The 13,313-nt window shown below is 42.8% G+C and overlaps 1 protein-coding gene across 2 annotated transcripts in view; it reads right to left on the reverse strand.

The window, feature by feature from the left end:
- KLHL1 (kelch like family member 1) overlaps positions 1-13,313 on the reverse strand; it is a 430,372-nt gene that overhangs the window by 157,324 nt on the left and 259,735 nt on the right. For both annotated transcript variants that reach the window (XM_073346360.1, XM_073346365.1), the window contains exon 5: positions 8,702-8,914. In XM_073346360.1, the coding sequence (XP_073202461.1) occupies positions 8,702-8,914 (213 nt within the window). The remainder of the gene's footprint in view (positions 1-8,701; positions 8,915-13,313) is intronic.

The raw sequence follows: 13,313 nt of genomic DNA on the forward strand, positions 1-13,313 counted from the left end.
CCCCCCCCTCCCCCTGTCAGGACCATTGCCCCATCCACCCCCCTCCCCTGACTGCCCCCAGAACCAGGCAGGAGGGTCTCGTGGGCCACCGTAGTGGGTGCCCACCGCACCCCTAAGAGCCAGAGGCACCTGCTGGGGGGGCAAGGTGGGGAGTCCTGGTGGTGCTTTCCTGGGAGCTGTCCCAGGTAGCAGCCAGCAGGTCCCTCTGGCTCCTAGGGGCGAGGGAGCGGCCGCTCCCGCACTGATCACATCAAAAGTGGCGCCTTGGGCACCGACTCCCTGGGTGCTCCGGGGCTGGAGCACCCACGGGGAAAATTTGGTGGGTGCAGAGCCCCCACCAGCAGCTCCCCACCCTGTGCCTGGCCCCAGCTCACCTCCCATCTGCTCCGCCTCCTCTTCTGAATGAGCCGCCCTGCTCTGCTTCTCTGTGCCTGCCCCCCCCAAATCAGCTGTTCGGGGGGAAGCCAGGGAGGACTGAGAAGCAGGCTGCAGCTTCCCGCTCAAGCCAAGGGTGCCAGAGGTGAACTGAGGTGGGGAGCGGTTCCCCTGCGCCCCCCCGGGTTACCTGCTGCAGTGCGGGTGGCCCTTCTCGTGCCCCCCCTCCCCTGCTCTGCCTCCGCCTCCCTGGGCCTGAGTGGGAACCTGCGGCTTGCTTGTCATCCCACCCTGGCTTCCAGCACGAACAGCTGATTCACGGTAAGCTGGGGAGGCAGAGAAGCAAAGCGGGGTGGCGCGTTTAGGGGAGGAGGCGGAGCAAAGGTGAGGTGGGGCTGGGGGTGCACCCACCAAATTTTCCCCTTGGGTGCTTCAGGGCTGGAGCACCCGTGGAGTTGGCACCTAAGGCGCCACTTTTGGCCGGTTAAATTTAGAAGTCATTTTAGAACCGGTTATCCCTCACAGAACCACCGGTGCTAAAAGGGCTTCTAAATTTAACAACTGGTTCTAGCGAACCAGCTCCAGCTCACCACTGCTTCAGGGTCATTGTCCGGATCCATCTTAGTTAGCTTCACTGGTACAGGCAGAGGAACCATCTTGGCGGAAGCACAATCTGCTGGTGCTCCCTAGGGGAGTAGGGCTGCTATCACCTGTTACAGTATTTCCTTTTGAAACTCCTGCTGCAGGGACATCAGTTCTCTCAGCAGCTGTTTGGTCTGGTCTTGCTGCTAGATGGTTCACCATTGCAACAACGGCTGTTGGAACTCCAGTTTCTGAGCAACTTGCTGCTGCTGCATCTCCACTAACCACTTATAGCACTACTCTGGTTCTATCTTGCATGGAGCAGCTGAGTTTTATCCTCCAAAGGCTTTTTATCCCCTTGCATCGGGCATAATTATGTCCACGTTCTCCATCATTTTGTGGGAGGCAGAGGCTCCCTTAACCTGCTCCAGACCCGATTATCCCTTGTTTATACTGTCTTTCCCCCTTCCCGCCAGTTTGTAGCACATGAGGTGTTCTCTGAGCCAAACAAACCAACAAAAGAAAGATCCTCTCCCCTCCTCTTTCCATGATGAGAGAGGGAATCTGGGTGAAAACAAAGGAAGGCAAATGTGTCCTGTCTGTCATTTCTTCTGGATTCAGCTCTATGACTTGGTATATTGAAGTCCCTTAGTGGAGCCTACATTCAGCCCCTCCTCTTGGGGCATACTGCTTTACAGCTGGTATGTACAGCTTTGGGAGCGGTGTGGCCTGTGACTGTCCCCGTCTCAACTGACCTGTCTGTGTTGTCAGCAGACTGAGGTGGAACAACCCTCTTTCTGTTCACCTCCCCTTCCTGTGGCAGGTTTCCATTTCTAATCTCCTCCCACTCAAGGCAGAATAAGCCTTGCAGGCACACCTCAATAGTGCTGAACAGGCCCAGAAGAGCTCCTTAGTCTCTTCTTCACTAGAGTGAAGGCAAGTCCCTTCACATGCGTGTTAGCCCTTCTATCTCCTTGAGCTGAAAGAAGAAATCTCTGCCTATCCAGGGACAGAGGATGCATGTAACAGGGTAGCTGACCCATTACACGAAATTGGGGTTAGCTCTCCTGTTCCAGTCCTGGTGCTCCCAGTTGGGCCAATTAAGGGGGAGGAGCAGCACTTGGGGGCTATAAGAAGTCAATTAGGAGTCACAGCAGACAGAGTCAGTCAGGAGAAGGGCATAGAAGATGAGAGCTGCCAGACATAGAAGCTTGTTCCTGGTAGAGCAACAGGAGAGCAGCAAGTGGGATTTGCTGGCTGGTGTCCAAGCCAGAGACCCAGAAGGCTGAAGTTAGGAGGAGCAGCAGAGGGAGATGACTACTGGCTCTAAGGAGGAGAGCTGGAGCCAAGGAAGGGGAAGGAAGGGGGCAGCAGAGAGGCTTGCTGGAGAGCTGGACCCTGATAAACTGTGAGAGGGGCCAGGGCAGTGAGGGATGTTTCCTTGACAAGAGGTTTCCACCAGAGAGGATGTGGGAGTTTCTGCTGGGAAGAGCGCGTTAAGTCCCCAGAAAGAAGGGCTGGAATGGCTGTCCTGGCAGGGGGATGCTAGTGTGGCAGAAGACACAGGGGCATGGCAAAAACAAAGCTAGGTTTTAAGGACTACATGCACTGGGGATGGTATGTACTGTGTGTTGGGACTCATGTTATGGACTTTTTGAATTATGTTTTGTTAAAAATTTGTGTTAGTGGACTAGGACAAATTTGAATGGAGTTACTGAGGATCCAAGAGGGAAACTGAGGTGAAGGGGTGTCATAAATATAAAGGGAAGGGTAAACCCCTTTGAAATCCCTACTGGCCAGGGGAAGCTCTTCTCACCTGTAAAGGGTTAAGAAGCTAAAGGTAACCTCGCTGGCACCTGACCAAAATGACCAATGAGGAGACTAGATACTTTCAAAAGCTGGGAGGAGGGAGAGAAACAAAGGGTCTGTGTCTGTCTGTATGCTGCTCTTGCCAGGGACAGAACAGGAATGGAGTCTTAGAACTTTTAGTAAGTAATCTAGCTAGGTATGTGTTAGATTATGATTTCTTTAAATGGCTGAGAAAAGAATTGTGCTGAATAGAATAACTATTTCTGTCTGTGTATCTTTTTTGTAACTTAAGGTTTTGCCTAGAGGGGTTCTCTATGTTTTTGAATCTAATTACCCTGTAAGATATCTACCATCCTGATTTTACAGGGGGGATTTCTTTATTTCTATTTACTTCTATTTTTTATTAAAAGTCTTCTTGTAAAAAACTGAATGCTTTTTCATTGTTCTCAGATCCAAGGGTTTGGGTCTGTGGTCACCTATGCAAATTGGTGAGGCTTTTTATCCAACATTTCCCAGGAAAGGGGGGGTGCAAGTGTTGGGAGGATTGTTCATTGTTCTTAAGATCCAAGGGTCTGGGTCTGTAGTCACCTAGGCAAATTGGTGAGGCTTTTTACCAAACCTTGTCCAGGAAGTGGGGTGCAAGGTTTTGGGAAGTATTTTGGGGGGAAGGACGCATCCAAACAGCTCTTCCCCAGTAACCAGTATTAGTTTGGTGGTGGTAGCGGCCAGTCCAAGGACAACGGGTGTAATATTTTGTACCTTGGGGAAGTTTTGACCTAAGCTGGTAAAGATAAGCTTAGGAGGTTTTTCATGCAGGTCCCCACATCTGTACCCTAGAGTTCAGAGTGGGGGAGGAACCTTGACAAGGGGTCACCTGCAAGGCTGCCCTGAGGCCAAGAGGAGGGTTCCTGGGAGGAGACCATGTGTTTACAGTTTAGAATAGTGGTGTGACTTCCTGTCACTTCCTCCCTCCCCCCCGCCCCTTCTAACCAGGCCTCCCCTTCAATACAGCACAGGTGGCTTGGCAGAGGAGCTTGGCCTGAAGGCAGAGCTGGAGGCAGACTGGGGATGGGGGAGGAGCTGAAGCTAGAGGTGGAGCTGGCCTGAGGGAAGAGAGGGAATGAGGGCAGAGCTTGCTTGGGGAAGAACTGTGTCTGGGGCCAGAGCTGTGGCTGGGAGTAGGGTTGCCAATTTCAGTTGGACACGGATGTATTCCTGGAGGTTTCAACACAATCTTTAATTAGAAATTAATCTTTAATTGCTGGAGACTCCGCAACAATCCTGGAGGGTTGGCAAACCTAGCTGGGGTAGAGTGGGGCTGGGTGGGCTGGCCTGGGCCCTGCCACTTGAATATTCCTTTGCTCCCTCCTGGGGGGGCCCACCCCACAGTTTGGGGACTGATGGTTTAGAACTAGGAACTGCTGCCTCTGCTGCATCATTCCCCCTGTTCTCTCACTCACCTGAGGCACTCTCTGTGCAGGGTCATCTCTGTTTGATCTTCACTATCCCTAAATAGAAAAGCGTGAAGAAAACCACACTGCTGAGATAAGCAGTGTAATTGTAGCTGTGTTAGTCTCAGAATCTTAGGGAGACAAGGTGGGTGAGATAACATATTTTATTGGATCAACTTCTGTTGGTGATAGAGACAAATTTGAGCCACACAAAGCTTTTTATCTGATCTATCAGTCCTTATCCTCACAGGAAACCTGCACAACATTTTCAAAAGACAAGACTGGGAGCTTAAATTCATTACTCTGCTAGACACCAAAAATCCTGAACTGAACCGAGACACTGTTGTAATAAGCCATAAATCCAATCTATAACCACTAACCCCCTTCCCCCCCCTTTGTCCTATGACTGAAGAGGTGTTTATTGGTCATCCACCTTGAATGGTCCTTTACAATGTGCGCTAATGTCTTAGGCTAAACAATCTGTTCCACCTTGCATTTTGCTGTGAAGCTGGAAGCTCCTTTCTCAGAGCTGAAGAAGAGCTCTGTGTGACTTGAAAGCTTGTCTCTCACCAACTGAATTTGATCCAATAAAAGATGTTACCTCACCCACTTTTCATACTGCTGAGAGATCAGTTTCCTTATTTCTATATGGGAACAGTGGGTGTAGGGTATGATACTGTCCTGTGTTATTAAAAAAATAAAGTATGGCTATGGGGTTATTTTTAAATAGCCCTCTTGCTCATTAGATATATTTTTTAATCCTCATATTGTACCAAAAATAAGCCAATTATTCCACATTGGGGTCTTGGAGACCTCAAGTATGTCAACATTTGAAAAAACAAACAGGGATTCATTAAAAACTGACTTTATTGTAACCAGTGAAATATAAAAATATGAACTAGTTAAAACTTTCCTAGATTGAGAAGCGCACCACTCAGTACTTGTGTTGGGTTCTAACCGACCCCATGATCAAACAGTTTTTTTTATAAAAGCTACACACTATGTAAGCTGTTGGGGTCTAACTGACCCAATCTTCAGACAGTGAAAATAGATAACAGCAACAATATAAAAAGATACAAACACAACAATGTGGTGGTAAATGACATCAGTACTGTGAACAAACAGAGCAAAAAGGTGACATGTTTTGAACACGCCAGTTTTTATAACTTTGCACATTTTAGATGTGTTTTCTGTTTCATTCTCTGGAACAGATGTAACCTCTTTAGGCTCTGGATCAGTACCTAGACAGTCCTTCCCTAGTAGAAGGAGGCAAGCCTGAAGTTTTCCTTTCTTGCACCAGTGGTTTCATCATATCTGAACCCAAGTCCCTGAGGAACATAATTCTCTTACTCAAAGATTAGGCCAAGTGCAATTCAACAAAATTCAAACATACACATTGCATGTCTGAATGTGTATGTTCAGTGCAACAATGAGTCTTTGACCCAGTAACAGCATCCATCAAGCACAGGATTGCAAGAAAAAAGAAATCCCATAATTGTGTTTTCCCCAGAAAGTGTAGGCTTCCAAAAAAATCATTTTGAAGGTACAGTATTATATTCAAGGAAACTCAATTTCCTGGACAATTGCGATATACATGAGGCAAATGTTACCTTGGTCTCACAGACCCCAAAAGTCCTTTTAGTACATTTTTTGAAAAAACAAACCCTACTAAGACTATGAAGATAAAAACTGCTAAAAGGTTCATATAAACATATCAGAACTGCTGCCTCAGAATGAAAAAACAAACAATCTGATTCCTGATACTTGCATAATTAGGGGTCTAACTTGAGTGTCTTTTTTCCCCACTACACTAAAACCACAAGTATGCAGACAAAACCAATGCTAACAGTTTGTCCTCATCATAGTCTGAGAATACATAAAGAAAAGGCAGAGGTTTGCCTCTTATGTTTTATTTAAATTTTTGTAAATGTTTGGGGTCCAAGAGACCCTCAAAGACCTTGGAAGTGTAGTACTTTCATTTTCCCCATTGATTCCTCAATGTAAACTGACCCCATTACCTTTTTAGTCACTTTTTTTGCTACCAAAAAAACCAGAACAGATAGGAGGATAAAACCAAGGATAATAAAACCAATGCAGAAAGATTGACGTCATCCTAGTTTGAAGATACTAAATGTATGAATAGAAACAGGTTTGGCATGAAAATTTCTATTACAATTTTAATGGGAGTTGGGGTCAGAGAGACTGCAAAATATTAGGAGGGTTAAATATATTCAGTTATATCTTTGCTGATTTTACCAGAGACTGAGCTGGATCCCTTTTTGGCCAATGCATTGTCAACAGCAATGGTAAGTTAAAACTGATTATTACTGGTGATGAGTACAGCCAGTTGGGAATATTCTGTCAAAATGATTTTTTGATGAAAAGTGTGATTTCTGCAGGAAACAAAAATCAATTTTGCCAAACTTATTTGATTTTCCATGAGGAAAACTGAAAATATTTCATTAGGTCCGAGTGACCCTGTTATACTTTGTACAGAACCTAACACCTAATTTACTAAAATCACTTAGCTACAAATTTATACTTCAGTCTTGAAAAAATGAGATACAACACATACTGGATTTTCAAAAGGCCTTGATATTACATTACACAGAGAAAAAACATACTTTCAGACTAAAAAAATGTATTTAAATTTTAATAAACCAACAACCACCATCAAAAGTAAAGTCTCCACAGGAGAGCATAATACAGGTCTTCCCTCTGAGCAACTCTGAGAACAGAAAAGCTTTTATCTCTGCAGATGAGCAGAAATTTAAAGGTATAGTACATATAACAGTTTTAAGCATAGATTACCCCAACATGTTCCAAAAATTCTCTATACACTTCATCCAAAAACTGTGAGTGTCTCCTCACCCATTCCCTTGGGCTGTATTTTATTCTATTAAAACCTAATTAAAACTTTAGTCAAAAAATATAGTAAAATACATCCAGAAAGATAAAATGAAATGAAAATAACGTTGAATGTTTAATAAGACAATGTCTGGTATGACCATTAGCTGAAGCTACAGATCCAAGCTGCCAGTAAACAGCAAAACATTTCAGAGTCACAAGTTTAAAATATTCAGAATGCAACCAATTGCCAACAAATAACTGAAATATGCAGTTCTTTGTTCACTTCATATATTTGGCAGGTGGCTCCAAGAAATGAGAACAAACCAGTAAGTTACACCACCTATACAAACATTCACCAACTTCTGTCTGAATTTCAGGTAAGATAATATTCTACATAAACACAGGATAGCATTAAGTATTTATGCACTGTGAATCAGCTCCAACAGGTGAGAGAGAAACTTGCCCCAGTATGACTGGAACACATGACTTATGAGGAGAGGCTGAGGGAACTGGAATTGTTTAGTCTGCAGAAGAGAAGAATGAAGGGGGATTTGATAGCTGCTTTCAGCTACCTGAGAGGTGGTTCCAAAGAGGATGGTTCTAGACTACTCAGTGGTAGAAGATGACAGGACAAGGTGTAATGGTCTCAAGTTGCAGTGGGGGAGGTTTAGGTTGGATATTAGGAAAAACTTTTTCACTAGAAGGGTGGTGAAACACTGGAATACGTTACCTAGGGAGGTGGTAGAATCTCCTTCCTTAGAAGTTTTTAAGGTCAGGCTTGACAAAGCCCTGGCTGGGATGATTTAATTGGGGATTGGTCCTGCTTTGAGCAGGGGGTTGGACTAGATGATCTCCTGAGGTCCCTTCCAACCCTGATATTCTATGATTCTATGATATCCGATAGCTCAGGGGATAGAGCACTCTTCTGGGAGGTGAGAGGCACAAGTACAGGTCCCTACTCCATATCAGGCAGAGAGAGGATTTGAATTCAGGTCTCCCACAAGCTGAATGAGTGCTCTAACCATGGGGTATAGGCTATTAGTGGAGGGAGAAAGGCATAACTGCCACTCATCTTCGGTGTGAGTTTAAGCTTGCTCAAACCATGCCTACCAGATTAGGCCTTGAAGGCAAGACAGGTAGGGGAATGTCTAGTTTGTGCACTGTGTTGAGGCTTAGGCATAAATGTAAATCAAGCACCAACCTCCAGGGTAAAGTCAGGACTTAGGCAGTTGTGTACGTGGCTAGCAAGTGAAATGTAGGCACCTTGGAGACTAACTGTGGAAACTATAAGGGACTATAGGTGCCTACAGTGTTAGTCAGCAGCTGAACAGGGGTTTTGTGAAAGCCAATGTCTCCCAAATGTTGGATTTAGGCAGCTACATCCTCCTTGTGAATCCCATCATCATTATTGTAAGTAATCATTCTTAGGATAGTCTAGTCTAGCTGAATGGAGAATAGTCATCTAGATATGATAAAGAAATTATCACTAAACTATCTGTAAAATTTGAATTCCACTCCTTGAACTGTTTGTAAACTATCAGAAAAATAAAACATTTACCAGTTATGAATTGCTATTTTCGTAATAACTAATTCATATGCCACTTTACAAAAAGAACAAACAAAGAATGCATTACCTGTGGTGGAAGCAGTGGTAATCGGATATAAGCAAGCAGCATACTGAGGTCACTACATCTCCTCACCATGTCATATTTAACCCACATCATTAAGGCATGGAAAATAGTCTCTTCATCAGGAACATTCACGTCATCACTGGCAAGAAGTTTATGTAGTTCCTCAGCCGGCAGTAGTAAAAACTCTTGATTTCTAATAACTTCCATTATGTTATCCTACGTAGAGAGAAGTATTTCAGAGTAAGTCCTACTGGAAAATTAATTCAGCTGCTAAAGCCACAAAGACAACAGGATTAGTCAATGACCTTCACACTTATCCTAACAGGATCCTTGAGAAACAGGATGTTAGGATGAAACAGCTATACTTGTAAAACTCAGGATACAAAGGGAGGGTTACACTATGGAATTTTGTTATGAAGACGGAGTGCAATAAACAACCTGAAATAGGGGAACAACGATAAATGGAAAAGTAAATCATCATCATCTGATAATTAGTGAAGATCAGTGTGTCTGTTTAGATATGTATATAGGACCCATCATTGTAGTAACAGAGCACATCAAGTATAGAAAGAAAGAAAGAAAAACAAACCACATCTTTCTCTATTTTTTTCTTCCCAGTCTGCTGGGTAAGTAGCGTAATTAGCTCAGGATTGTGTTACTTATTTATATTCATGAGTATGGGTGAGTGAGTGGGTGATGTTTTAGTGTGTGAAGAAATAGGGAAAAAGGTACAGCAAGGAACTGAGGTTTGCAGTTATTTCTTGATTCTAGTGGGAACGTACTGTAGCAAGCCAAGTTAGTGCCAAGAACAGTATACAGTAATTTTAAAAAGTTATAATAAAACCAAAGGGCTCATAATAAAAACATTTATGACAAAGAAATAATCAGAAAATGATTTTAGTTGGCTGAATCCTGAAGGTTTGATTGTGCCCTCTCATAAGAAAACTCACAGGAAAAGTGCATGGAAGGAGGATTACTTATGCAAGGCTTCCTCAGCAGAGATTCCTCCAATTTTGTCCACTGAGGCAGAGTTTGCTCATTCAGAAAGAACTGAACATTTCCTTACAAAATTCTTGAGATTCGCAAAGATTTGGAGGGTTATGTTGGAGGCACAGGGCCTTCTCATTGGTGAAAGACTTACCTAGATATGAAAGGGGATGGGAAGCCAATGAAAAGGTCTAAAGAGGGGAGAGAGATAGTCCAGTAGTGAGAAAGGATTGTGATTCTGGATACACCTAAAGTGAGATGAGGGGCAGGGCAGAAAAAAGAGAAGGAGATGAGAAATGACAAAGGTACAGACAAGGAATTTAAGAGGAAATAGGAAAAGAGGTAGGCACCCAATGGGGTGAGAAGTAATTCTGTCTCCATATCCATTCAGTTCTTGGGCTACATTTACACCAGGAGCTGGGAGTGTAATTCACATTTTGAGTAGACTTCCTTATGTTAGCTCTTATAGAGGTAGTGGCGGTAGCATGGGAAGTGGAAAGCGGCAGCATGGGCTAGCTGTCACAAATACATACCCACAGGGTCCAGGTTGGTTTGTACTCAGGGCAGCTAGCCCATGTCGCTGTTCACCACTGCCAGTGCTATCATAGTTACACTATTTTTAGTCTGCTAGCTCAATGAGGGTGAGCGCAAGTATGTCTACTCAAGCTGGGAATCACAGCCCTAGCTCCAAGGGTAGACATAGCCTCAGACTATCAATGTAGTTTAAAGTTAGCACCAGTTACAGTGGTTTGTTTTTGGGGAGACATGGACAACCGTCCACTAAGAATGGAAATCACCAACTTATTTTATATGAGGTACCAAATCATAATGACTGAGTCATCAAGGACTTAGATATGACAAAATGATGAAAGGCTCTGCATTCCATTACTGTACCCTTGAGTGAGAGGCCCCAGGTATATTGAACATATTCTATAATGTGTATGTATACATATACACCGCGTGTATGTATGTACCTGAGAAAGAAACTAAAAGATAGAGAGTGGCTGTGTGTGTATATAATATAAAAAAAATACAGTGTACCCACACACAGTTTATAAAGTAGATCTGATGCTTGTAGTAGCGGTTGTGAAATACTTTCCATTATAAACCCTTGTTTTTAATTTAAAACTTGTAAATATCTGCCTGTGTGTCTATTTCTATAGACACACAAAGAGTTGCACTTTTATTAACATTATCCATATTAACTGCTTTATTTACTTAGCCATAAAAACTGCTGATTAGAACAAAGAACATCAACATTTAAAAACCTATCCTTAAGTACCTACAGAACCTATAAATTTGAGTCATTGCAGGGATTTAAGTCTTTAACTCCCATTAAAGGAAATTTAAGTTTAATAGCTAAGATCCTGTGTAGTGATTTAAAAATGTTAAGGAAAAAGTTCAGGCATTTAACCACAAGTCGGCTTTATTTTTATTTTTTTTATTACATAATAAAACTTCGAAAAATAATTATATTTTCTCACCAAAATATTCATAAGTCAAGCTTAATTACAGTTTGGTTAAATTTAATCTAAACCCTACCATGAAGAAAATTTATGTCTATTTGCAAATAAGAACCAACATAAAACTTTGCAATAATGTATGCACCCAATATCCTAACATTATTTAATTGACAGAGGTGGTAGAACAACCCTTCATGAATTCATAAATTTTGAATGTCCTTGGAGAACATTTGGTTGCAACTGAATATCTTTATCAAATAGTTAAGTTATTTGCTGGCTAGTATTCCAAAAATTAGAATACTCTGAATTCAGAACACTTAACCTCCATTTATTTTTCATATTTATTTTGCATACTTACTCACTCACTCCTTGGTACAAGTATTTGGTTTGTTGAGTTCTACCAATTACAAGATCCTACCCTCAATGTAATGTAAACAATAATTAATAACCCAGCAATACTAGAAATGTAACTATTATTTCTCTAGGATTTTAAGTGAAGAAGGCAAACACTAGTCAGACTCATGGACTTTATGATGGTCCTTTCTGGCCTTAATCATCCAGATTGACCTCCTGCACATCACAGGACACAGAACGTCCCCCACCCCATCCTATAACAGACTCATCACTGCTGGCTGAGCTACTGAATTCAAATCATGATTTAAAGACTTCAAGTTACAGATAATCCACTATTTACTCTAGTTTAAACCAGCAATCACCCCATGCTGCAGAGGAAGGTGAAACCTTTCCCCTCTCCACCCCCTTGGGTCTCTGCCAATCTGGGGGAAAATTCCTTCCCAATCCCAAATATGGTGATCAGTTGAACCCTGAACATGATGGCAAGACCCACCAGCCTGGGAAAGAATCTCTTTAGTAATTCAGCTCTCCCCATCTAGTGCCCCATCTCCAGCCATTGGGATATTTGCTACTAGCAGTTGCTAAGATATAGATATTCAGGTCTGTCTGTAAAGGCCTATACTCTAAGAATTCAGGCGTATTCTTATCACTTGGCTAGTTAGAGAGAGATAAAAGAAAATCAAAATCACTGTCTGCCGGTGTAAGGGCTCTCTCTTACTGTGATAATCTGAGGCCCTGTTCTTAGGCTAAGGCCTTTGGCTAAGCAACAGGCAGCCATAAACTGGGAAGCGACCAGTCACATCCTCACATTACAAACTAGTCACATTGAAAGAAGGTGCTATGGGGCTGTTAGGAATACAATCCTGTCCTGATAGTGCCTATCACCTACAGAGAAAGGGAAGTGCCTAGAAAATGTAAAAGGAAACTTAGTTTGATAGCATCCTGTCTGGCAAGAACTCACTTATCAATAGCTGGGTGATAAGAAATCCTCACTTCTCTATTGTTTTGTCATTATAGTTCCCACTTTGATATTGTTTGTCTGTATAATCTGTCTGGTTCTGTGATTGTTCTTGTCTGCTGTATAATTAATTTTGCTGGGTGTAAACTAATTAACGTGGTGGGATATAATTGGTTATATAATCATATTACAATATGTTAAGATTGGTTAGTTAAATTTCAGGAAAATGATTGGTTAAGGTATAGCTAAGCAGAACTCAAGTTTTATTATGTAGTCTGTAGTCAGTCAGGAAGTGGGTGGGGGTGGGGGAAGTGGGAACAGGGAATGGGGGTAAGGAAATTGGAATTATGTTTTGCTAAAGGGGGAAACGGGAACCATGTTTGGCTAAGGGCAGGAATGAGAACAAGGACACAGGTGTAAGGCTGTGGTGTCAGAGCTGGGAAGGAGGATACTAAGGAAGGAAACTGGAATCATGCTTGCTGGAAGTTCACCCTAATAAACATTGAATTGTTTGCACCTTTGGACTTCGGGTATTGCTGCTCTCTGTTCATGCGAGAAGGACCAGGGAAGTAAGTGGGTGAACGAATAAGCCCCCTAACAGTAGTCACAGATGGGCCACATGCCATTGTAGGCAGTCTAATCATACCTTCACTTCCATAAACTTAACTAGCTCAGTCTTGAAGCCAGTTATGATTTTTGCCCCCACTGCTCCCCTTGGAAGGCTGTTCCAGAATTTCACTCCTCTGGTGGTTAAATTTCAAGCCTAAACTTGTTTCTGGCCAGTTTATATCCATTTGTTCTTGTATCAATATTGGTGTTTAACTTAAATAACTCCTCTGCCTCTCTAATATTT

This window comes from Lepidochelys kempii, chromosome 1 (genome assembly GCF_965140265.1).
Source record: "Lepidochelys kempii isolate rLepKem1 chromosome 1, rLepKem1.hap2, whole genome shotgun sequence".
In the NCBI taxonomy this organism is placed as follows: Eukaryota; Metazoa; Chordata; order Testudines; family Cheloniidae; genus Lepidochelys; species Lepidochelys kempii.